The sequence below is a fragment of the Chrysemys picta genome, chromosome 6 (assembly GCF_011386835.1).
Source record: "Chrysemys picta bellii isolate R12L10 chromosome 6, ASM1138683v2, whole genome shotgun sequence".
In the NCBI taxonomy this organism is placed as follows: Eukaryota; Metazoa; Chordata; order Testudines; family Emydidae; genus Chrysemys; species Chrysemys picta.
Window position 1 is genome coordinate 70279294 of NC_088796.1, and position 23874 is coordinate 70303167.

The 23874-nt window shown below is 37.4% G+C and overlaps 1 protein-coding gene across 10 annotated transcripts in view; it reads left to right on the forward strand.

Annotated features, from left to right (window-relative positions):
* The window catches only part of APC (APC regulator of WNT signaling pathway), a 193897-nt gene that overhangs the window by 17561 nt on the left and 152462 nt on the right, over window positions 1-23874 (forward strand). For 4 of the 10 annotated variants that reach the window (XM_065550310.1, XM_008169993.4, XM_042840454.2 and 1 more), the window contains exon 2: window positions 21590-21736. The exons of 1 other annotated variant lie outside the window; for it this stretch is intronic. In XM_065550310.1, the coding sequence (XP_065406382.1) occupies window positions 21602-21736 (135 nt within the window). In that variant the 5' untranslated portion in view covers window positions 21590-21601. Of the gene's footprint in view, window positions 1-1794; window positions 2562-21589; window positions 21737-23874 lie in introns of those variants that run through there. 5 more of the 10 variants (XM_008169991.4, XM_065550311.1, XM_065550312.1 and 2 more) reach the window with 4 other exon arrangements.

A 23874-nucleotide genomic window follows, 5' to 3' on the forward strand; every position in this document is an offset into this window, starting at 1 on the left:
ACTCTTTATAATAAAAGTAATTTATGGTTTATATAACCAAAAAGCTTGCTTGATGGAAGACATGTGAAAGCATTGCATTCTGTTGAACTATAAGCAAATCCAAAAATAATATTATTAGGGAAGAAAGTTATTGTAATGGATCTCTAAGCAATACTTTGTTTGGGGTTTTCAAAAATAATAATCTGAAGTATTAGGTGTATACCTTTAGTTCTGTTATAGGATTAACTTGTTTCCTTGCATCCCCACAGAGCTGTCTGAAGGACCAGAGTCCTAATTTCCAACAGTTGAATGTTCAGTACTTTGATAAGGAGTACTTGTGGCACCTTAGAGACTAACAAATTTATTAGCGTCTCTAAGGTGCCACAAGTACTCCTGTTCTTCTTTTTGCGGATACAGACTAACACGGCTGCTACTCTGAAACCTGTCAGTACTTTGATAGTTACAACCTTATTTTAAAAACTTTTTAAAAAATACCTATCCATGATAAGACTCTTCGTAAGTGTAAAAGATTATTTTTTGCAGACTTGGGTAGTTTTTCATTTATTTGAGTGTTTTTACTGAAAGAAGAAATTATAATCCTCAGAACATCTTGTGACGTAGTCAAATGTGGTCTCAATTTTTACAAATGGAGAGAATTTAAGTTAGTGAGTAACACAGTTAGGATTTATAATTGAGGGGTTTCTGGCATTACATTTTGTGCTAGGAAATGCCTATTTTGTGTATCTGAAATATTTTTTCTAATTCAAAAGCAAGAAAACAAGTCTGCAAGAGGTGACTTACCCATTGTGCCAGTATACCTATCTGCAGTGTGATTCTAGTTGTCTTTTCAAAACTACTGCTCCATATTTGATGCACATTTGCATTTGAAAGAGAGAAAAATTATTTAGCATGATATTGGTCTACGCTTGGAGTTGTTCCTGATTAATTCCACATGTGATTGTGCTCATTATGGAATGGTGCTCTTATTCCAGAATAAGAGTGCCTTGTTCCTGTTCAGCTTCACTCGTTTTTGAAAGTGTCCACACATGGAGTTATCCAGGAACAGCTATTGCACTTAAATTCACACACTATCTTAATCCATGTTCAAATGAAGACAAGTTCTAATATATTCAATACACAGGGAAGTTAGGTTAGCACAATAGCTATTCTACACAAACTCTCCTTGTGGATACTCTTATTCCACACTCACAGTACCTTTTTTGTAGTTTAGCACATAGTCCACTTTAGGAATAGCTCTTGCACTTTAAATTTGCACCCTACCTTATTCTGCACTTACTTCCTGTGTAGACAAGTCCATACTTTCCCCTCTTCAAAAATAGTAGTGTTCATCCTCTCAAATTGAACTGTTGAAATTGTTTAGGTATTTTAGTAGTTGTTTACACTTGAAAGTTAATTTGGATTAATCTGGAATGTAAATTTCAAGCAAAATAGCTGTTCTAAATAACTCCATGTATTTTACATAATATACAATAATAGGGAATGGACAGACTATCAAAATTCACCCTCATTGCTGTGAAAAGTGATTCCTCTCCCCAGATACTTGACATTAATTTTGGCAACATCTGTTACACCTCATGCTGCTCTATGTGCTGATAGTAAGTAATAGTTTGGGATAGTTTTGGCAAATAGTAAATAGAGCAAGATTTGCATTTTTATTTGGGGGATGTATTTCCCTCCTCCTCTTCCCGCTTACTCTCCCCACCCACCTTCAATTCCCACTCCAATTTCTTCACATTCTCTGTAGCTGTGCTTTGCGATGATCACTGACAGGATCCCTCCCCTTCCGTCCCCTCTGATCACTCAGACAGCGAACTGACCGGAGTCTGGGGCGGGGGGAGCAGCTGTTTAATCCTCTGGATGCGGACCAGGGCGCATCGCATCCTCTAATGCGAGCTGGGCCATTGGCTGCACTGGGCTAGGCTGGGCGCACGCGTGATTGGAATGTGGTTGTATTGGCTCCGGCTCTAGTGCAGCCAGTGGGTGCGGGCGGAGACTGGGCGCTGGAGACGGAATGGAGGCGCAGCCGACTTCGGAGATGGGGTAGGTGAAACTGGGAGGTCACCGCACGCCGGCCGAGCCATGCTGGGCTGTAATATTTAGTGCCTCTGTCTGTTGCTGTTGGCAGTGCGTGCGCCTTTCCGGGCTGCTGCAGGGAGAGGAGCCTGTTTTATCCCCGCTGCTGCAGCGAGGAGCTCGGGATGGATTTCCTGTGGTTCTGATCAGTGTGTTTGACAGGCGCGGAGGAGGCGGTGGCGGCGGCGAGCTGGGGAAGGGAGAAGAAAGCGGCTTTTGTAGCTAGAAAATAGGGTGTTTTTTAAAAGGTTTGTTGACATAGAAAAGAGGAAAAAACAGTATCTAAGGAAACGGGCAAAGGGCAACAAAGAATGTAGCAGATTCATTGCGAGGAGGAATGAGAGCTTGAGCCCATTGAAGTCGTCGTCCTCCCTTCTGCCGCAGCAGCCGTGACTGCCAGAGAAAGGGACACAAAGCAGGGAAGGAGATGCCTTGATGTGAATCTAACAGCTCCACAATGAAGGCATTCTGGAGGGAGGATGAGGCAGGTATTGCAGAGCATGGCATTCTCTTGCACTTTTTAAATGTTAAAATTTTGCTTTTGGGCGATAGGCATGCTGTTGTGAAACTGCAAAAGCCACCTCTTTGGGTGTTCCAGATACCGGTGTCTTTGTTAGTGACAGGACGTGGTGGTGGCTTATTCTGCAGTTGACTGCAGCAGCTTTTGCTCTTCTGCTGAAAAAGGAGAAAGCTGCAGAGGGATGAGAGGCTGTGCTGCACTGCTGCACCCAAAAATGCATTTAAAGCATAAGGTTCAGTGGCCAATTGTAACCCATGTAGCAGCAGAAATATTGAGGGATTTGTTTTAAATAATGAAAAATAAAAAAAAGTGTATATTTGAACACCAAAACACACTGACTTGTTAAAAATTTATTTAACATTACAATGAGATGCTCAGATCTGTGAATTTAACCTGAATACTCTTGGAAATCTTAATAAATTATGTATGAAGCAGTGGTCCTTTCTCTCTCTTTGTCAGACACAGCTTTTATTCTAGTAATTAGGTCATCTGCAACCAAATCACTTTTATTTTTGCAAAAATGTAAAATAGTTTTTTAGAAGGCGAACAAGATGCTGAATAATTTGAATCAGCATTTAAAATTTACTGTTTGAAATTAGTTGAATTTTAATTTGATTTGTCTGTCATCTTTGGACTTGAATATAAGCCATAGACAGCATTTTTCATTAACAGAAGCTTGTTTTTCTTAAGGGATCAGCAAGACAAAATTTGTGGTGTTTAATTTGGGTATTTGTACATTCAAAGATACTTTTTAAAAAGAAGTATATTTTGTACTCTTCCAGTTTGTATAGATATATTTTCAGTAAACTCTGTTATGCATTTGTGGCTAGTGTGCTTTAGAATGCCTTAATTTTATATTTTGAATAGCATTCTCCCCCCCCACACACACACACCTCAATGAGCAGAGATGGTACTTGTTCTGTTGTTTCTAAATCAGTTTTCATGGTTGAAAATGCCCCTTAATGTTCTTTCTTCTTAATATATTAATAAATAGTGAAGTTTTCTGTCAAATCTAATAATTGTAGACTTCTGATTATTTCATCAGAGTAATGGGAGTCTCATGAAACACTTAATCTTCCTTTTTAAACTGCCTATAATATAAACACTAAAAGTAGTTAGCTGGAAGAGGACTCTTAAATATTTTTAATGAGGCTCCTAAGAACCTCCTAAAGTGCCTGCCAATAAATTTACTTTTATTTTTGTTAAATGTAAGGTTTTTATCACCAATACTGAATGACACACAGAATGAAAGCATAATAGTAATGGGGACCAATAGAAAGCTTTTTAGCTTAATGAACCCCTATCTGAAAAAACTATAATCCATAATTTTCTACACACTAAATTAGCTTGAGTATAGATCTCAGGCTTCCTATCTGATAATGGGATATATTTTAGTTGGGTTAATATGATAAAACAAGACCTGAGGATTTATAAAACGGTAGTATAATTGGGATCAGAAGTTAAACGCCTACCGAAGGTGTTTGTTGTACAAAACTGAATGTGAATTTTAATTGCTTAATCTATCTCAAGATACTGGTAATGCTAATGATTCAAAGGCACTTTCATTTTTTTTCCCTGAGAGATACAACACTATGGGGATGTTTCTTGCTTGAATTATTTTTTTTAAACCATACAAAAGCTGTTTTGTACACCTGGCTAAGTAGTTTCCATTTCTAACAGCGGGACAGTTTCTAATAGCATCATGAGTAAAAGACAGTTACTAAATTTAGGCCCCAATTCCACAAATAATGACTCTCTGCATGGAGTGATGGACCATGTTTGGGAATCATATTTCTAAAAGGATGCATTTTGTGAGCAACCTCATAGGACAAGTGTAAATTCAAGGCAAACCTTCATGTTTATAGTCAAAAAGCATGATTCATAACTCATGGTGTAACTTCAGTATAATTCAGTGTAGTCTGGGAAATAAATAGATCTAATTGACCCCTTTGGTCTACGACTACTTATTGTGGGGTTTATATTTCTGTTAAAGATTCTATCAACTCAACTGTATTATTTTAATCAATTTGATTACTTTTTCATGAATTTAGTGAAAACTAAACTTCTTCATCCTTGGTGGTATAGCTTTAAGTAGGTCATGCTGGTAGGAAACTGGGAGATTAATAGTGTAAAAAAGACTGAAGATGAGCTCTGCGTAAGCTTAAAAGCATGTCTCTTTCACCAACGGAAGTCGGTCCAGTAAAAGATATTACCTCGCTACCTTGTCATGCTAAAAAAGACTCTGACTTCCAGCTGGTTGTATTTTTTTAAGATTCATAGTGTTGTGTATGAATAGATGCTAACATACTTCCTCGAAGACTAATGGTTTCCCATTCTCTTTAGGTGTTGGCTGAAGATACTAATGGATCACCATAGTGTGAAAAAAAAATTAAGGGTGATACAGTTCTAACTCTTAATAATACTTGATATTTTAAAATAAAAAATGTTTTTGTATTGTCCAATTTTTTAAATGTTTGTGACTGAAATTGATGTTTTCAGTTAAGAATGAGCCTTTTATAGATATTAATGCCTAAGACTTTTAAATAATATTCATTTTTCAGAAGTCAGATAAATAGAAGTTTACAAGAAATAAAAAAATAAGGCATCCCTAGAGAAGGCTAATGAGCCATGAGTAATTTAGCCAAAATGATGATTAAGAATGAGTGTACATATTTGTGAATAACCCTTGGTCCAGTATAGTTTGATTCATATGATGTCTGAACTACTTTGTGTTAAATGTAGATTCATCTAAGGGCGGATTTTCTTATTTTTAAGGACTGAATGCAGTGGGACTAACAAGCTAGTCCAAAATTCTAAAGCAAAGAATATTTTTTTTCCTGGGCTAATAATGAAAGCTGAAGTTAATATGCTTATAGATAACTTGTTCAAGTTCATGACTTTTAATTTTCCCACTTTACTTTTTGCTAGTAATATGATTATTTTCAGGATCTATAGGTGATATTTTGTAAGAATCAGAACTGCACTTTCTTCTTCTAAGACCAGGACCGATTTTAAAATACAATTCCCCTATCCATGACAAGCAAGGGAATTCACAGTTAAGACTAAATCTCCATCCGTACTGCCCTTGATGTGGGCAGAACCAGTATCCTGCAAAAAATATTTGGACTATAAGCTGATTCCGTACCTTGCCCACTAAAAACCTCAAACATAGCAGCCCTTGCTGTTAGGAATTGTCATCTCATTTTATGGTTTACCAAGAATGGAGTGGGGGACCAAGATTGAGACCAGAAACATAGTGCTTTCTTTCCAAGGATTTGGTCCATTCACAAGTAGTAGTCAAAGAAGCTGATGGCAGTCAGGGCTGCCACCTCTAACTCTGACCCATGCCTTCCTATGTGGTTTAAAAAAAAAAAAAAGTAGGGAACACAAAGGACCCCCCACCCAATAATGAGACTGTCAGCACCTCTTTTGATATGGGAAATCTACCCCTTTCCACAATCCAATAATCCAAACAATTCTTAAAAAAGCACCGTTTGGTGTTAGAGACCTTGCATGAGTTCCTGCCCAGTGTTTAACCAAAAAAAAAAAAAAAAAAAGCTTAAGCAAGCTAATTGACAAACACTCCAATGCCACCTGTTGGTTGCCATTATCCTGGATTCTTCTCTCAGCCTTCAGGTCAAGGCACAGGACAAACACGGCACTTGTTGCTTTGGTGAATGACTACCTCCTGTCCACATACAATGGAAGTATCTCTATTCACCTTGCAGAACTATTTTGTCATTTGATACCATTGATAGTCATGTATTCCTGTTCTGCTTCCAGTAGTCGTCAGGAATAAATTGATATACTCTGAAATGGCTCAGATATGTCCTCTCGCACTAAACCCGGAGGGTCATGACAGGCATAGTCCTTAGAGGACTCTGCAACTAAGGTTCAGACCCCTCTCCATAATGAGACAAGTGGTGAGATAAATAGTGTGAAGTGCCAGCCATACATATCCTTTGCATTAGATATAAACAGAGCACTGTCTTCTAGCTTCCAGTTGAAATCAGTACCTGGATAAAGAGCAGCTGGCTAAATCTGAACCCAGAGAAGGCTGAGGTGAAGCAGATAGGAAGTGGGAAGTACTTTGGAGAACTTGCCTCTCCGCTGAAGAGGCCATACTAATCTATGCATGCATGAACTTTGAGCTTGATTATTGCAGTCTGTTTTATCTAGGAAAGAGGCCACATGCAATTAAAAAGCATCAGCTAGTATGGACTGCATCAACACATCTTTGTATCAGCCCGGCTTCCTATTAATAGATCACTTGGCATATTGCTGAAAGCCCAATGAAGTCAATTGTTAGACTTCTCAAAGAAGTCTAGTTCAAGGTACATGTCCTGATATTCAAAGCCCTCCATGGTATTAGCCTTAGCTTCTTGAGCAGTTATATCTTCCTCCATAGCTATGACAGCATTTTTCACCAGAGCAATGAAATTGTTGAACAACAGGAGGAGGCTTGTGAGTTGAGAAGACAGAATTTTTACAGGGATTGGACCTAGAATATGGGATTTACCCCTGCAGGAAATATGCACTACCTTAAAATCAAAGTGCCTGAATCCAGTGAGTGTTAAGGGCGTTCATTGATTTTTCAGGAGGGACTGAGCAGCTTACAGGATCAAGCTATAAGTGTAAAACTCTTTTTTTTTTTTTTTTTTTTTTTTTTTTTTTTTTTTTGGGGACTTTGGCAAGTCCTACATGCATAACCAGCCAAACAAAAAACAATCAAAATACTTCTGTCCTGTGTTAGTTTTATTTTTAAATATTTTTGAAGCACTCCCGATAGATACTGTGTTGATGAGGGCTAAGTAAGCACTTAGCAAACATATCACTCTTTTTCTGTGTGAAGCTACTTTGAGAGAAAAATGGAGGACTGTGTCCCAGTGAAAATTCTTTCTATCGCAAAGTTTAAATACCAAAATCAGCTTTTTAGGTTAAAACAAACTTTTTGGTGTCTTAACACTGACTATGCACATAGCAATTTCCCTGCCCCTTCTTGTGTGTTTACCAGATGATAAATGTTTTCTTACTTCTCTGAACAAACACAGCTTAAAATTTATAATAAACTATTAAACTCTTAATTAAAAAAATCTAAAAGAAAATGTCTTAAAGGAAATCCCAATTATTCAGTAATTTTACATCCAAGTGTCTTCCCTTCTTACTGCTTTTAATATGAAAATTGTATTTGACAGTTTAATATTACTTCATGGGTACTTAATGTATATTTGACCTTTGAAATGTAGCCATGACCTGAAATGCAAGGGGAAAACCAAGAGCATGGAAATAATTTTAATAAGCAGATATTGAGCATTGGCCTGCTAAAGCCAGGGTTGTGAGTTCAATCCTTGAGGGGGCCACTTGGGGATCTGGGGCAAAATCAGTACTTGGTCCTGCTAGTGAAGGCAGGGGGCTGGACTCAATGACCTTTCAAGGTCCCTTCCAGTTCTAGGAGATGGGATATCTCCATTAATTATTATAATTATTATTATTATTATATTTAAATGTTTACATGTCCATCAGCAAAGAGCAATTTGACATTAATCCTATGAATGTTCTACTATCCTCTCCTGTTTAACTTCTCAATCTCCAAATTAACAGAATTGGGGACAATCTTTAACAGAAATAAAATGCTGTGAATACGGTGCTATACATCTTAGGCCAGTACAATTGCTTTTCCCTATTTTTTTTCTCTTCCCCCCCCCACCGCCCCTTTACCTTCCTCTACCCTCGTCTCTTTCACTTTTCCTCTTCTGTCACTGATTCCTGCTCTCCTATATACCCACCACCTGCCCTGGTGACTCCATCCTCTTCCAGCTTCCCTTGCCTCTCCCCTTATTCTCTTCCTTACTTCCCATATGAGTTTTTTTCATTCTTCTTTAGCCAGCACCAATGACAATACAAGCATACCATAGTCCTTCCATTCTCAATAAACTGTTGTGCAGTTCCCTGCTTTTTCAAATACTGACTTATCTCCTTCCTTCATCTTTAGGCTCATCAGATGTACTTTTTGTAAAAGCTGCCTCAAGTTTCTCCTACTTCATCATGGTTCTCATCTCATCTAATCTGGCTTCTACACTTTCTGTTCTAGTGAAATTGCTTGCATGTAGGTCTCTGAGTTCTTACTAGCCAGATATAAGAACCCAGACTTCATTGTCCCCCTTCTTTACCATTTTGTTGCTTTTGAAACTGTTGATCCTTCTTGCTATCTTGTCCTTCCTTGGCTTTCATAACTGACCTTTTAGATCTCTTACCTCTTTGAATATTCCTTCATTGTCAAGTTTTACTTTCTGTGGGCAATCCCATAGTGCTCTATCCTAGATGTCCTCCTTTTCTCTCTCAACCCTTCCTGTTAATGGTCTCATTCACTTGCATGGTTTCAACTAGTACCTTTATGCAGATGACTCTAAAATCTACCTCTCTACTTTTGCCTGGCTATCTCTCTCAAATCCTGCATCTCAGGCCATGTTTTTGATCTCTCCTGTTGTCTACGTTACACTTATGGTGAGACAAAACTGAATTTTTTTTTCCCCAAGCCCTCCCGACTGTCTCATTTTTCTGTCGCTGTTGACTACGTCACTCTCCTCGCTGTCATTTAAATTCACAATCTGGGTGTCCATTTTTACATCTTGCTATATTGTCCCATAAATCTAGGCAGTATCCCTGTCTTGCTGCTGCTGCTTCCTCCATATCACTAAATTCCAACCTAGTCTCTCAGTACACTCATCTGAAACTCTTTCATCAGTCCTATTCTATCCTGTGTTTAGTATTACAACCACTGCCTCTTTAGTTTCCTTGATACCTGCATCGCAGCCCTCCTGCTGCCAAGCTGCCAAAGTCGTCATCTTAGTGCATCGTTCTGATAATTGAATCCCTCCATTGGCCCCCCCCCTTTTCCCACCACATCAAATTCAAAATGTGTTTTCTTGCCTTGTTTTCTTGCGTTCCTGGCCCCCTCTATTTGCTATTGTATCTTATCAAGTTGCTCCCCAGTCTAACTTTCTGAACTGGTGCCCTCATCTACTTGCTGCTTTACATCTCTGAGATGCAACTTTGTGCCTTCCTCCATACACTGCTTACTTACAAAACACCTACAAAAACAATAATTAAATTAGCCATGTTCTCTTTCTTCAAATCCTTAAGACCCTTCTACAGTGGTGCATATCTTTTGTCACTACCATGATGCAAATATTTACGTAGTAGCAATCTCTCTTCCTTTTGGTCTCTTGTGTTTGTTCGTTCCTCCTGTTGGCCTTTTTTCTTTCATAGAAAGAATTTTTAAAAATTAATTTACAACTCGTGATATTATTCCAAATCCTATTTGTGTCTTTACCTTTTCTGTTCCTTCTGTGCCATCTCTCACTGCTTACATAACTCTCCAACATGAGGTCTGATCTGTTGTGCAACACACATTCGCAGAGTGAAACTAGCTTGTGGTGTGCAAAGAAAAGGAAAGGAAGACACAGGAGAGTCATTTGCATGGAAATGGTTAAGACATGACATAAGCTACATAAAGAAGACAGGAGTGAGTGAATGAGGAAAAATACCCTGTGGTGTGTGTTCACAAAAAAAAATGGCCTACAAATGTACCTGCCTAGGGAAACAAATAAATTTGAATTTTGATTCCTAATTCTCATTTGCTATTGTATCAGAAAATAGAAACTTGTAGATTATCAATACACTGAGATGTTAAGCAGGACTTTATTCATTTTTATTTTTAAAGAGATTTTCTACCAAATTACACAATTAAGAGATAAGATTTGGAGCAGACAGATTATATTATAAATAAAATCTCATCTTCTTATGAGCATTGATCACCCCAGACGTTACCTAGAATTTTTCTCACATGGTAACTGGGGAAAAATGTGAGATTCTATGTGTCACTTTTAAAAGCCTTGAGTTTTCCTGGACTTTGAAAACTGAATAATCCTCTTGCCTCTAGAGGTGGTCCCTCCAGGTCAGGACTGGTGCATGTTGGCAATATGATATAAAGAAACGCACTTTTCTCTCCCATGTGGTAATTTGATCATGAAGGAAACCTGACATCTTAGTTTTATTTACAGTAAGGGACTTTTTACAAGCTCTACATTTGAGAACAATATTTTTTCAAAGATAAAGTTTAGTGCTTGTACTTATTAGTAATGCATACCATCAAACCAGTTACTTAGTATAAACTTTAAAATAGTTAAAAGGATGTGTTATACAAATTTCTGTTTTAGTAAATGTTCAAATCTTACTGCTTTTTGAAGACTTTCTGTAGTAGTAGCATTGTTGATGTAAAATATTTTTCCTAATTGTCTTAATTGAAGAAATACTATTCTCAGGGCTGTCCAATGAACACACTAAACAAAATCAGTTGTATTCTTTTTGCACCATTGGAAAAAATGTAAAGAATGGTTATGTGCTAAAGAGAAAAGGACCAAATAGGGACAATACTTACTTTTTAAACTTCTAGGAAGCTAGTCTAATAGATTATTTTTTTAAAATACGTGGTCCTAAATAGAGATAGCACTGATCCCCCTTACCATATTCTTCATTCGTGTGAAAAATAGTTACAGATTTTAACTCCCTTTTAAGGTAGATTCGACCATACTCTGTGCTTGTGTACCTATATACAATATTGTATATATTATATTGTATCGCTCTTCTCCTATATTGTACATATACCATGCAAGAAGTTGCATGGGATCATGTAATTACTTTCTTTCAATTCATATGACATTTAAAGAGGCTTTAGTTTGTATTGTAATAGTTTTTAATAAAAGAAAACAGAAAAAACAAAGCAATTCCATTACCTGACACTTTATCAGATCCCATTTCTTCTACTAGGCATGGAGTACTAGTCCCATTTTACAGACATCTTAGCGAAGCCGCATGATTTTGGCATATCCAGTATGGGAGGCAATGTAGCTAAGTGATTGAGGCTTGGGTCCACCATACTAGAGGCCTGAGTTCAAATCCTGGTTCTGCCAAAAGTTACCTTGTACAACACTTGAAATCATCCGTTATTTCATATGTGAGATTAAGGAATTACTTGCTTGCCTCTTCGATAATGCTAATCTGTGAAAGAGGTGAGACTAGAACTAGATGGGTAGTCTTCTGACTCCTAATCCAGTGATCCTTCCCTTGGACTGTAAATGATTAGGGGGCTGGAGCACATGATTTATGAGGCGAGGCTGAGGGAACTGGGATTATTTAGTCTGCAGAAGAGAGAAATGAGGGGGGATTTGATAGCTGCTTTCAACTACCTGAAAGGGGGTTCCAAAGAGGATGGATCTAGACTGTTCTCAGTGGTAGCAGATGACCGAACAAGGAGTAATGGTCTCAAGTTGCAGTGGGGGAGGTTTAGGTTGGATATTAGGAAAAACTTTTTCACTAGGAGGATGGTGAAGCACTGGAATGGATTACCTAGGGTGATAGTGGTATCTCCTTCCTTAGAGGTTTTTAAGGTCAGGCTTGACAAAGCCCTGGCTGGGATGATTTAGTTGGGGATTGGTCCTGCTTTGAGCAGGGAGTTGGACTAGATGACCTCCTGAGGTCCCTTCCAACCCTGATATTCTATGACTGTAGAGTGTTTTGATGGATGGCAGAGGAAGAGAAGGTGGCTTGATCTGTTTTGCCTATGTCTCTTCTGGAAATCTAGCTCATACTTATCATATATAGAGGAAACAGAAAGCTTAACATAGCCTAGGAGAATGGGCTGTGCATTTGAAATTAAAATTAAAAGAGCCTTTAACAAGTTGTTGTGCTTTACAATCTGGTCAGATTTTCTGGGGGACAGTGAAAGGCACTGCTGTGACCTCAGGAACAGGACTGGCACTAGGCACCAGCAAACCAAGCACATGCTTGGGGCGGCACAATTTCAGGGGCAGCATTCCGGGCGCTCTCAGAGGTGTGGGTTGTTTTTTTTTGTTTTTTGTTTTTGCTTTGGCTGTTGTGCTCTCGGAGTTGTTTGTTTTGGTTTTTTTGCTACGGGCGGAAAAAACCTAGAGCCGGCCCTGTTCAGGAATATCTGTCAAATTTATATTTTCTACTCCAAATCTTAGAGGATTTAGAACTGTACAAGTTTCTTTAATTTAGAAAAACTATCTTTTACTACTCTTGTTCTCTGAAATAGCTGTACAGTTGTAGTTCAAACTTTCTCAAAATTCAACCCAAATAAGAAAAATTTGAACCTGAATAGTTAGTTCATCAAAGTTATAAGCAACTGAAAACAAAAGGCTACAATGGAAAGCGTTGGCCAACCTTAACTATAGGTATCATTACTACTCCACCTATAATGTCATTATATGAAATTTCATATTTTAGAATAAACAAGTTGTTTAGATTTTTAATTTGACATTCTATAACTTTTTGTTGCCTCTGGATTCTGACTAGGCCAAGAGTTATGTATTCTCAACATGTTACATTCAAAAATGTGAAGCCATTGGTAACAAAAGTAGTTGTTTAGGCTGATAAATCACTAAAGCTGTTTAAAGAAATATTTTTATGAAGCCAAAATTCAGAGCTGCGGGTATATCCCAGACTGTCATGAGTGGCCTGCTTAAGCAGAACCTATTCAGATTACAATATATTGAACTTGTTACTTGATTTCCAACAAAAAAAGAATTGACTAATGCAGACTCATAAGATTTCATAGAAGTCAATTATTTTTGTTTCTCTCTATTAGGGTTTCAATCTAAAAAACCCTCTGAGTTCCTTGACCATTCTTTTACTATTCTACATTGATAATTATAGAAGTCCTTATTCAGATCTAACGCTGTATACATCTAAAGCAGTGCTGCTGAAGAATCTTCAGTTCAGTGCTGGACAAAAAAAATCTGACTTTTGAAGACCTTTGTTTAGCTGCCTGAATTATGCAAAGTGGTCATTCTGCATTGAAGCAGACTGTCAGAAGGAACACTGTAGTGGTTTTATGTTGCTAGGAGAATTCTGCAGTAAAATGGAGAATTTCCAGAGAGATGACTAAATATTAAGGAAATAAGACAGTTTGATGGAAAGAGATGCGGTGTTAATCATTGTTTAGTTTGTATACTATCTTTCATATAAAATCACCCTGTACTGTTTTATTAATTGTACACAGATACAGCATAAGGGAATAATGTGGTTACAAAATGACTTGGGAATAGAATCTAAAAGTAGCTAGCAAAGGCAAGAGAAGAGTTGGGAGGAAAATCTGCTGATCTAAAGTGGAGAGAATGAAGGCATGAATAATAGTGAGCAGATGGAGAATAGTAGTGCTTAGTGCTTCATCCATAGATCCCAAAGTGTTTAACAAAGGGAGATAAGTATCATTATACCTGTTTTACAGACTGAGAAACCGAGAGAAAGATGAAATGATTGAGATCACGCATCAGGTCAGCGCCAGAGCCAACAATAAATTTTAGGTCTGACTCCCAATCCAGTGCCCTATCCACTGCATCGTGAATAGATATTATGGAGGTTAAAGTAGTTCTTGCAGAAATTGTTGATGTGATGGAAGGAGATTAATTTGGGTTCAAGGAGAATACCCATTTCTGGAGCACGAGGTAAAGGAAGAGATGGTTGAAATGGTATTAGAGAAAATGTTACTGAAAATATGATTAAAAGACTTAGATACTCAACTAGAGGAAGCTGGAACAGGAGTTCATTGGTGAAAAAGATGCATGGAGATAGGCTCTCTGTGAGCTGAGGGGTGAAAACATTATCTACTATCTGTTCTTTTCATTCTGGGTCGTATACTGTCCTCATCACCGTAGTATCTGGGAGCGTCCCAGAGTGCATTAAGTGACACGACTAACATCTGTCACATGTGGTACTTTCTTTCTCACACAATTTCTCCCATGTGGAGTGGATGGATGTAGTGTAATTATTTTTAATAGGGACACACTGCTAGGTATTGTATTATCAATGTCAACATCAAAAAAGCTTGCACCTGGAATGGAAGGTGGGAGATCTGTGATAGTTCCTGTGAGAGTTCATTCCAAAGTCTGGACCAGTCCCCAGGAAGGCTCTGATGTTTACAATACGAGTTTTTACCTTTGTGGTATACAGTTCTGTTGTGCTTGAGGAGCAGTTTTGTGAACCACGGTTTCATCTGAGATTTAGATGAGCTTTTTAGGTATCTTGGGCCATTGAGCACCTTGACAATGGGGATCAAGATCTTGAGCTTGACTGTGTTCTCTGGGAAGCCAGTGTAGAGACTATGTAGGACAAGTTTGATAGGCTCACTGTAGCCTATGTTGCTGAAGAGATGCTCTGCTGTTTTTCTGTACTAGTTGCAATTTCCTAAAGGCTGATGGCTGCATGCCCAGGAATATTGAATTGCTGTGGTTAGATGGGAGGTGACAAAGCTGTGTATTACTGAGAGGCCAGGTCATCATCTGCCAGATTGGAATAGTTTCCCTGCCAACCAGAGGTGATAGAAAGCATTACTCATGGGTGCTGCTATGTGAGAGCTTAATGTCAATGAGTAATCCAGGAGTACTACTAAACTGCATATAGATCAGAGAGGAGAAAGTGGTAAATACATTTTTCCATTTCATATAAGAACATAAGAATGGCCATACTGGGTCAGACCAAAGGTCCATCCAGCCCAGTATCCTGTCTACCGACAGTGGCCAATGCTAGGTGATTTCAGCTCTTCAGTATTCGAAGGCTGAGACCAGTGCCTTGAAGGACTCTATGGATTATAGATTTGGATTGTAATGTATTTAGTTTTAAATGGTCTGCAATAATAATTTTCTTATTTATGGTTGACCTAGGCTTTCTTAATAAAAATCTTTACCTAAAATTGCTTAATTTCAATTTGATATTTTTAATGATCTCTGAACCAATAAGCATTTCTTTGACATTATACTAAATTGAGAAACCTATGCAGTATCTCACAGCTGTTCTGCTAATGTTGCTTCCCTTTCTAAATTAGAGCTCATGAAAATTTGAAATATTCCAGTAACTTCTGGTAGTTCTGCTCTGCACATAGCAATTTAACATTATTAGAGTGCTTGACATTTTTAAATGCCTAAATTTGGAAATAATGAGGGCCTGGGATGTATGTAAAACTTAGTTTTTAGAATGTTGCAAATTTTGTTTAAAACGGTTCTGTAAAAACATGTACTCTGTATTTTTGTGTGTATTTTTTCTGATTAACAAATAATCAATAACAAAACAATATAAACACCTGCAGGATTGTGGTCTCTATGATAGATTACAGACAAGATATAAAACTGAAGAAAAGCACAGGTTACAGCAGTTATGCATTGTCCTCAAGTTAGAATATGTATTTTTAGTGGGTGTGTTGTATTAAAATTTGAAATAAGGACATTCAATTTTGTATAAAATGCTAAAGAGTGAGTTTTTAGGAATGATTTGAAAGAGACAAAAATGGAGACTGTATGAAAATGTCATTTTACATAAAAGGTTGGATTGGCTGGGAACACCTTAACATTGAATTTTAAAGCACACTAGAATTTTTTAAATAAATTGTCCTATAATCTTTACTAAAAAACAAAACAATCAGTCTTGCACTGAATCATTTTGCTTATTGTAAAGTACTCAGATGAATTACTCATTAAGTAATTCTAACCTGCCAGCAGTAGATTCTCACATCCTTTACCTAAATGTCATCTCACAAAGTTGATATCCAGTTCATTTCCTCTGCAGCCAATTTAAAATGCCTAGAAATCATAGCATGATGGTAAGCAGAGGATATTCCTTCCCAGTGTGCCACTCTTTCTCTACCCTTCCTGCTTCTCCCAATGAGGCTGATGAAGACTTTCAAGAACACAGTAATGACAACACAGCTTTTTGTGGTGTATTTAACAGTTGGCCTTTCTTAAACTCTTGTATGGAGAATACAATAAAAAGTCAATGTAAAATATCTACATATATTCTAACTTCTTTTATGATGTAAAAGCAAATGTGTGTTATTTACATAGGATTAATATGTAGTTGATGCATCTTAGTTAACACTTCTGCTGTGATAAATCTAAGCTTTATTTATAGGGTCCTACTAAATTCACGGTCCATTTTGGTCAATTTCACAGTCATGGGATTTTAAAAATCGTAAATGTTATTATTTCAGGTATTTAAATCTGAAACTTCACGGTGGTGTAATTGTAGGGATCCTGACCCAAAAAGGAGCTGTGTGTGGGGAAGTCGAAAGGTTTATTGTAGGAGGGGTTGCAGTGCTGCTACCCTTGCTGCTGCTGGCAGTGGCGCTGCCCTCAGAGGTGGGCAGCTGGAGAGCGACACCTGAAAGTAGAGCTGACGCCAGCAGCAGCACAGAAGTAAGGATGGCATGTTATGGTATTGCCACCCTTATTTCTCTGCTGCTGCTTGCAGAGCTGGGCCCTCAGCAGCAGCCGCCCAGCTCTGAAAGCAGCACAGAAGTAAGGGTGGCAATACTGCAACCCCCTAAAATAACCTTGTGACCCCCCCTTCCCCCTTGGGTCAGGACCTCCGATTTGAGAAATGTTGGTCTCCCCTGTGAAATCTGTATAGTATAGGGTAAAAGCACAGAAAAGACAAGATTTTACGGGGGAGGGGAAGGAAACCGATTTCACAGTCTTGACGAGTTTTTCATGGCTGTGGATTTGGTAGGGCCCTATTTAATATTCATGCTCATTTGTAAAGTATTTTGAATTATGATAAGAATTGAAGCCAAACCTGACATTCAAACTATGTTGGGCCAGGCATCATCTGGCTCAGCCTGCTCCTCAGGAGAAGAGGATCTCTCTCACTTAATAGGTCACTGTATAAGGTTTCTATAAATGTCATTTTATTTTTTAGTGAACAGGAAGTGATCATGTAGGGAAGAATTGTGCCTTCACCATATTTCTGCCCTCACTTTTAGGTGACTTTAGTTTTGCAAGACAGACTGGTCTTGATGCATTTTTTGGAAATTTGATCCTACATTTAATGCTTGGAAAATCCCTATAGTTCTATCCACTTTTTCTCCATAAATGAATTCTGAATTAGGGATGATAGTTTCTAGACTAAGGGACTTTTCTTTTTCTTAGGTTTGTTTTAAGGAATTATTTCCACCTTGCTGAGGAAAAAGGGTATATCTATTATGTCCAGTATTTTAGTGGCTCCATATCTCCCCTGGATATACCTACAATATATGGACTGGTATGAGAGTTTCTTCACACAAGGTTTTCTCCGAGATTTTACAGAAATATAAGAGCAAGCTAATAAATATCAGTGTGTGTCTAAAATGGAGAAATTTGAAAACTGAAAAAATGTGAATAGTAGAATTGAGTGAGAACCAGATTTTCTGTTTTATGGGAAATTCTACAACTTTAAAAAATTATTCCAGAAAAGAACAAAACCAACATTTTTCAAAATGTCCTGTGAAAGGAAATATTTATGAAGTGTTTTCATGTCTGTCAAAATGTTTTGTTCTGTTTTTGAATTTTTTTTAAATTAAGTGTCAATTTTTCATTTAGAAATGTATTTTACATTATAGTGTTCTGTTCCAAAATGTCAAAACAGAATGTTTAGACCTTATCGAAATGCATTTCTTCTCCCCCCTCCCCATGAAAATTACACACTTCCACAAAACCCTCAGCTTTCAATGAATCTTCAGTTTTTTTGAGAACCCACTCTCTTTAATTTTTATATTGGCTTTCTGGTTAATAGCAACAATTTGAGGCAATTAAACAAAATTGGACAGCTGAAGTCAATTTTTAAATTCAGCTCTGAGGCTTGCTGGCTCAGATTAATTAATCTGAGAGCAGAGTGAGGAAAAGCAAGCTTCAAACTAACCATGTGCTGCATGCCCCTCTTAACTTGGTTATTTGAGAGCATTCAGTCCTACTGTTGAGGGACTTTCTGAAAGAAAAAAATTAAACCAGTTTTTATTACGGTGTTTTAGGGGTGGAAGTTTTCCCCCTTTCATTTGAAAAAGTGACCCCATGGTATGTAATGTCCAAAGACACATTAAAGGCTAATATTGTTTACTGGTTTTGGGACTGATTATATTAAAACATATAACCAATTTGAGTTGCATTTAATCTACCCGATTTACAGCCTGTTTCAGATTTCACTGAGTTTTGGTATATGGAACAATCTTCTATTTTTTTTTCTTCCTTTGTGATAAATATCAGAAAAGGTACATTGCCTTTTTAAAAGCCTTTCATTATTAGAACTTTACTGATTTTAACACCCAACCTCCTGTAAAAAACAAACTGAGCTCATTTTTTATTTAAGAATCTCTTAATCAGGGTTATCCACTTAGCATTCTTCTACTCTGTTCAGATCCTCTCATCTCCCATTTTTCTCCATTGAATTCTAGGGATCTTATAACTCTCTTATGCGACTAGTCCCATGACTTCAAGGAGACTACATGCTCGAGTAAAGACCATGAGCAAGACTGATGGAGTCTGACCTTTGATTTCATATTCATTATTCTCCCTCTCCCTCCAACCACTGACCAACCTAATTTATAAAATAAATAAATAAAAAATTTGATGCAGATGCTCAATACTCATAATACCACCACCTGTTGATTAAATTTAAAATGCAGTTCTTTAATAAACAGATAGCAAAGTGAAGTGTCTGTCTTCCTGACATTTCAAAGGTCCAACAAATGATCAATTAAACTTGCCACCTGGTGTAAATGTATAACCTGAAATGAACACTGAGATGGTGTTGACATTACAAGCCTTAAGGACTGATAAAATACTGTTTGTAGAAATTAGAGATAGAAAAGCCCATAGATCTAGTCCAGTGCAGGATTGCTCACTGTAATATATTTTGAAATACTGCAGTTATTAGTTTTATTTCTTATGTAGGCAGGTAGTTAACAAATGAATGAATGTGTAAAACAAAGAATGTAAAACGGGAGAGTGTGTGCACAGTTATATATAAATATTTATATGTTCACGTAACATCACATATGATGATCAAGCAATCTATTTACCAGCACTCTGCTTTTTAGGTAGAATTAACTTTTTATCAACACAGAATCCATTAAGTAGAACTAATGATTTTAGAGTGCCTTAATTTCTCCAAAATGGAGCCTCATGCCTAATGTGACCACATCATGGAAGAAATTTAGTAGTTGGGATTTTTCCGGGACACTCTTGCACCCTCTCACTGCAGTAAATTCCTGAAATGATTCATCCCCTCCTTAGCTCAGCTTCTTCAATGAGGTGAGATGATTAGGATGTGAAAGTTTGCTTCCTAAAATCAGAGGGAAAAAAGGTTTATCAGATAGCATCTATGTACTTTGATTCCTATTCCTCTGATAATCAGTGTGGGCTTTCTTTTTGTCAAGTGAGCTAAACTTAGATCGCTTAGGGAGACTTTTCAAAGTGTATACTGGAAAATTACAGCAAATTAGTTTTTGAGGTGGTATTGAGTACAGTTCTGAAGGTACTGAATAGTTTGCAGACTGTACCTGTATGCAGTGTATTCAAGACAAGATTTTAAAACTGAAATTTAAGATTTAAGGAAATTCCCAAAGTAGCACAGTCATGACTAGAAGATGAATATACCAACTTCTAAGCCTTCTATATTTCTCTTTTGAGTTGTAGGTTTAATCTCTTATGCCATATTCACATAGGAAATTCTTTCTGTAAGGTTGGCAAAGTGATAAGATGTGTACATATATGAAATGTTAAGCCTGCTGTTTCTCTGCTGAATGGCAGATGATTAAGAGATTAATTCTCATTGTGAAAATATCAAACTTGACCAACCTATTTACATTACTTCATACTACTGAATGTTTGTTACACAATTCTTACCGTGTGTTAACTATTAAAGTCATCATAGGACACAATTTGCTTGAGGTTTTGCAATATAATTATTACAAAATGGCAGAAAAACGTGCATTTGGATAGGTGAATGGCAGTGGTGCTATCTTGGGCTGGAATCGCAAATATCATTACTTTCCCACAAATGAAGATTACTGACGAATCCATGTAGATTTGCTAGTGGTATTGTTAATTTGTAATTTTTCAATTACAGCTTTTGTTGATAAGTGTTACTAATAATGTAATCAACCCTTTATTTTGTCATTTCTTAACTTTCCTGCTCTCCCCCTCCCTATTTTCTATGTGTGATAGTTTAATTGTAAGAATAATCAGCTATTTTTGCTGCTATGCAATCAGATCACACATAGCATTGGAATTATATTGCCGGTCTCTAGAAGTACAGTCTGCTGCAGTTGCATAATCTCTCTGTTGGGATTGCTGCTACATTTGCTACTGTTTGAAGATGTTTTGTTTTGAAGTCTCTTGAATGTTTGTCTGTTATCCTTTGCCCCACAGTCTCCATAACTGTCTAAGCCTGATCTTGAGAGGTGCTGGTCACCCACAAATCCCAGTGGCTTCATAGGATTTGTAGGTGGTCGTCTTTCAGGAACGGTTTATAAATGCTTATTGATTATTCTAAAAAAGAGCTGTTAATAAGTCTTTACTCAGGTCATATACAAAGAGCAAAGAATATTATCTTAATGGCTTTCATGCCACCATGGCCACATCTTTACCTATCTTTCCTCTTGTTGCTTACGTTACACAGCGATGAGCATGATATAAATATCTAGGTAATTGCCAAATTGCCAATTACTTGTCAACTCCTCGTATGTAATGTGCAGCCTTCCCTGATGTCATTAAGTCTCCCTAAAACCTAGAGCATTTTTCCCCTCACTTACTTTACTTTTTGTCCTCACAAAACTAAGACACAGACATTCTCCCATACTATTTCTCTCCTTCTTGTTTGCGTTTAACTTCTTGTACAGCAGCCATAGTAATGGATATTGCATCATATATCTAAATACATATTTCCTGATGAATTTATTTATATATTTTTAAGTTTAGCAAATATAAAACTTCTAACAACTTGTAAGTCTTTCGTTCTTCCTTGAATTTGTCATACTGATTATAAATTTAGTAATTTTATAAATGTTCATATTAAACTTTAGAAACTGAGGAAGAGAGGTAGCATTGCCTCAAAGTTCACAATGCTTTTTTTCTGAAACACTAAAAATATTCTATTGTTTTTTGGGTTCAGGGGTAGCCCAGGATGGCTGCAGCTTCATATGATCAGTTGTTAAAGCAAGTTGAGGCGCTAAAGATGGAGAACTCAAACCTTCGACAAGAACTAGAGGACAACTCAAATCATCTTACAAAACTGGAAACTGAGGCATCTAATATGAAGGTATCAAAAGTGTTCCTGAGTACATAAAAGCTTTTGATGTAACCTTTTTGTTTTGGAATATTTCTGTATAAACATTTTAGGGGTTATTAGATGCTTAGGGGGTCTTATGTAGTTTTAGATTCCGACAAAAATCCTCTTACAATATCTTTAAAGACATGTATCGATCAAGTCTAATTACTTTCCAGAAAGTTTTCATTAAGAAAATAAAAACAAGTTCAAAACTGTTTTTAGAACCATCTTCTGGTTTTTGATATTCTCTCTTATTCTGGTGTGTATTAATGATTACTGCCTTTTTTTCACGACTGTACTTCCTAGCAGGACTGTACTTCCTAGTTCGACAAATATAGTTAAGATTAAGACCAGCTTTCTATTTATAGTGCTACTGTTCAAAATGCTCTAAAATCTTTGACTAATCGGATTGTCCTGAAATTGTGTAACTCAGAGGAGTACATGGTTTGGGTCAGTGAACTAAATTTGGGGCTATTTGAACAAAGGTTCCTGAAATACAGTTCCCAGAAAAAAACAGGTTCACTTATTCTGGTAACCAATTTTTGGACACAGATAGATATAAACCAGGGCTCAGATTGTACCAGGTTCTCCAATGGTTGAGGGTTACCCCAACAAAGTGCATGACATCTATTAACCTTTTGGGGGAAATTGAATTACATGTAGTTTGCTTCTCCAGTTAGGTGTTCCAGCAAGCATTGTTAAGGCTTGAGCCACCTAATGGATTATACTGCACATATGCAGAGAGCTGGAAAGCCCAGTTTTGTAAGGCACCTAAGATTCATTGGACCTGTGTGGCTCCAAGAAAATGTTCTAGCCAATGAATCTGTATTCCCCATAATCACTGAGAGTTCAAAACTAACCCAGAGCAGAATTTTGAAATAATAATAATAAAAAAAAAGGCGGCATGTTGCTCCAATATGGAGCATTTTTATTTTGGGGAAATGTAATCTGAGTACAGCAGAATATTCAGAAGTCACCGAAACTATTTTTGAAAAGACAATAAATTATACATGCAGTGGTTGCTGGGAAGGATAGGTGGAAATGGAGGGAGGTTGGAGTGTAGTGAGGGGGGTTAATGGGGATGGATGGGGAAGTGAGGGATTGGAGAGGTCAGGTGAATAGGGAGTGGGAGGGACGCCAAGTAAGTTATCCAGTTCATTTCTTGCTCTGTTTCTGAACACTGTTGAGATGCATTCCAGCATATTAACTTTGAGCTGTCTTTAAATTTTAGCATTAAGACAGTTTTAATGCAAGTTTTAGAAAAAAATAATTTATTAAATGCATTGTTTTGTTTTCCTCTTTGAGATAAAGTAATTTAATTTAATTATTAATGTAACATAAGAATGGCCATACTGGGACGGACCAAAGGTCCATCCAGCCCAGTATCCTATCTACCAACAGTGGCCAATGCCAGGTGCTCCAGACGGAGTGAACCTAACACGTAATAATCAACTGAACTCTTTCCTGCCATCCATCTCCACCTTTTGACAAACAGAGGCTAGGGACACCATTCCTTACCCATCCTGGCTAATAGCCATTAATGGACTTAACCTCCATGAATTTATCTAGTTCTCTTTTAAACCCTGTTATAGTCCTAGCCTTCACAATCTCCTCAGGCAAGGAGTTCCACTGGTTGACTGTGCGCTGTGTGAAGAACTACTTCCTTTTATTTGTGTTAAACCTGCTGCCCATTAATTTCATTTGGTGGTCCCTAGTTCTTCTTATTATGGGAACAAGTAAATAACTTTTCCTTATTCACTTTCTTCACACCATTCATGATTTTATATACTTCTATCATGTCCCCGCTTAGTCTCCTCTTTTCCAGGCTGAAAAGTCCCAGCCTCTTTAATCTCTCCTCATATGGGACCCGTTCCAAACCCCTAATCATTTTAGTTGCCCTTCTCTGAACCTTTTCTAATGCCAGTATATCTTTTTTGAGATGAGGAGACCACATCTGTACGCAGTATTCAAGATGTGGGCGTACGATGGATTTCTGTAAGGGCAATAAGATATTCTCCGTCTTATTCTCTATCCCTTTCTTAATGATTCCTAACCTCCTGTTTGCTTTTTTGACTGCTGCTGCACACTGCATGGATGTCTTCAGAGAACTATCCACGATGACTACAAGA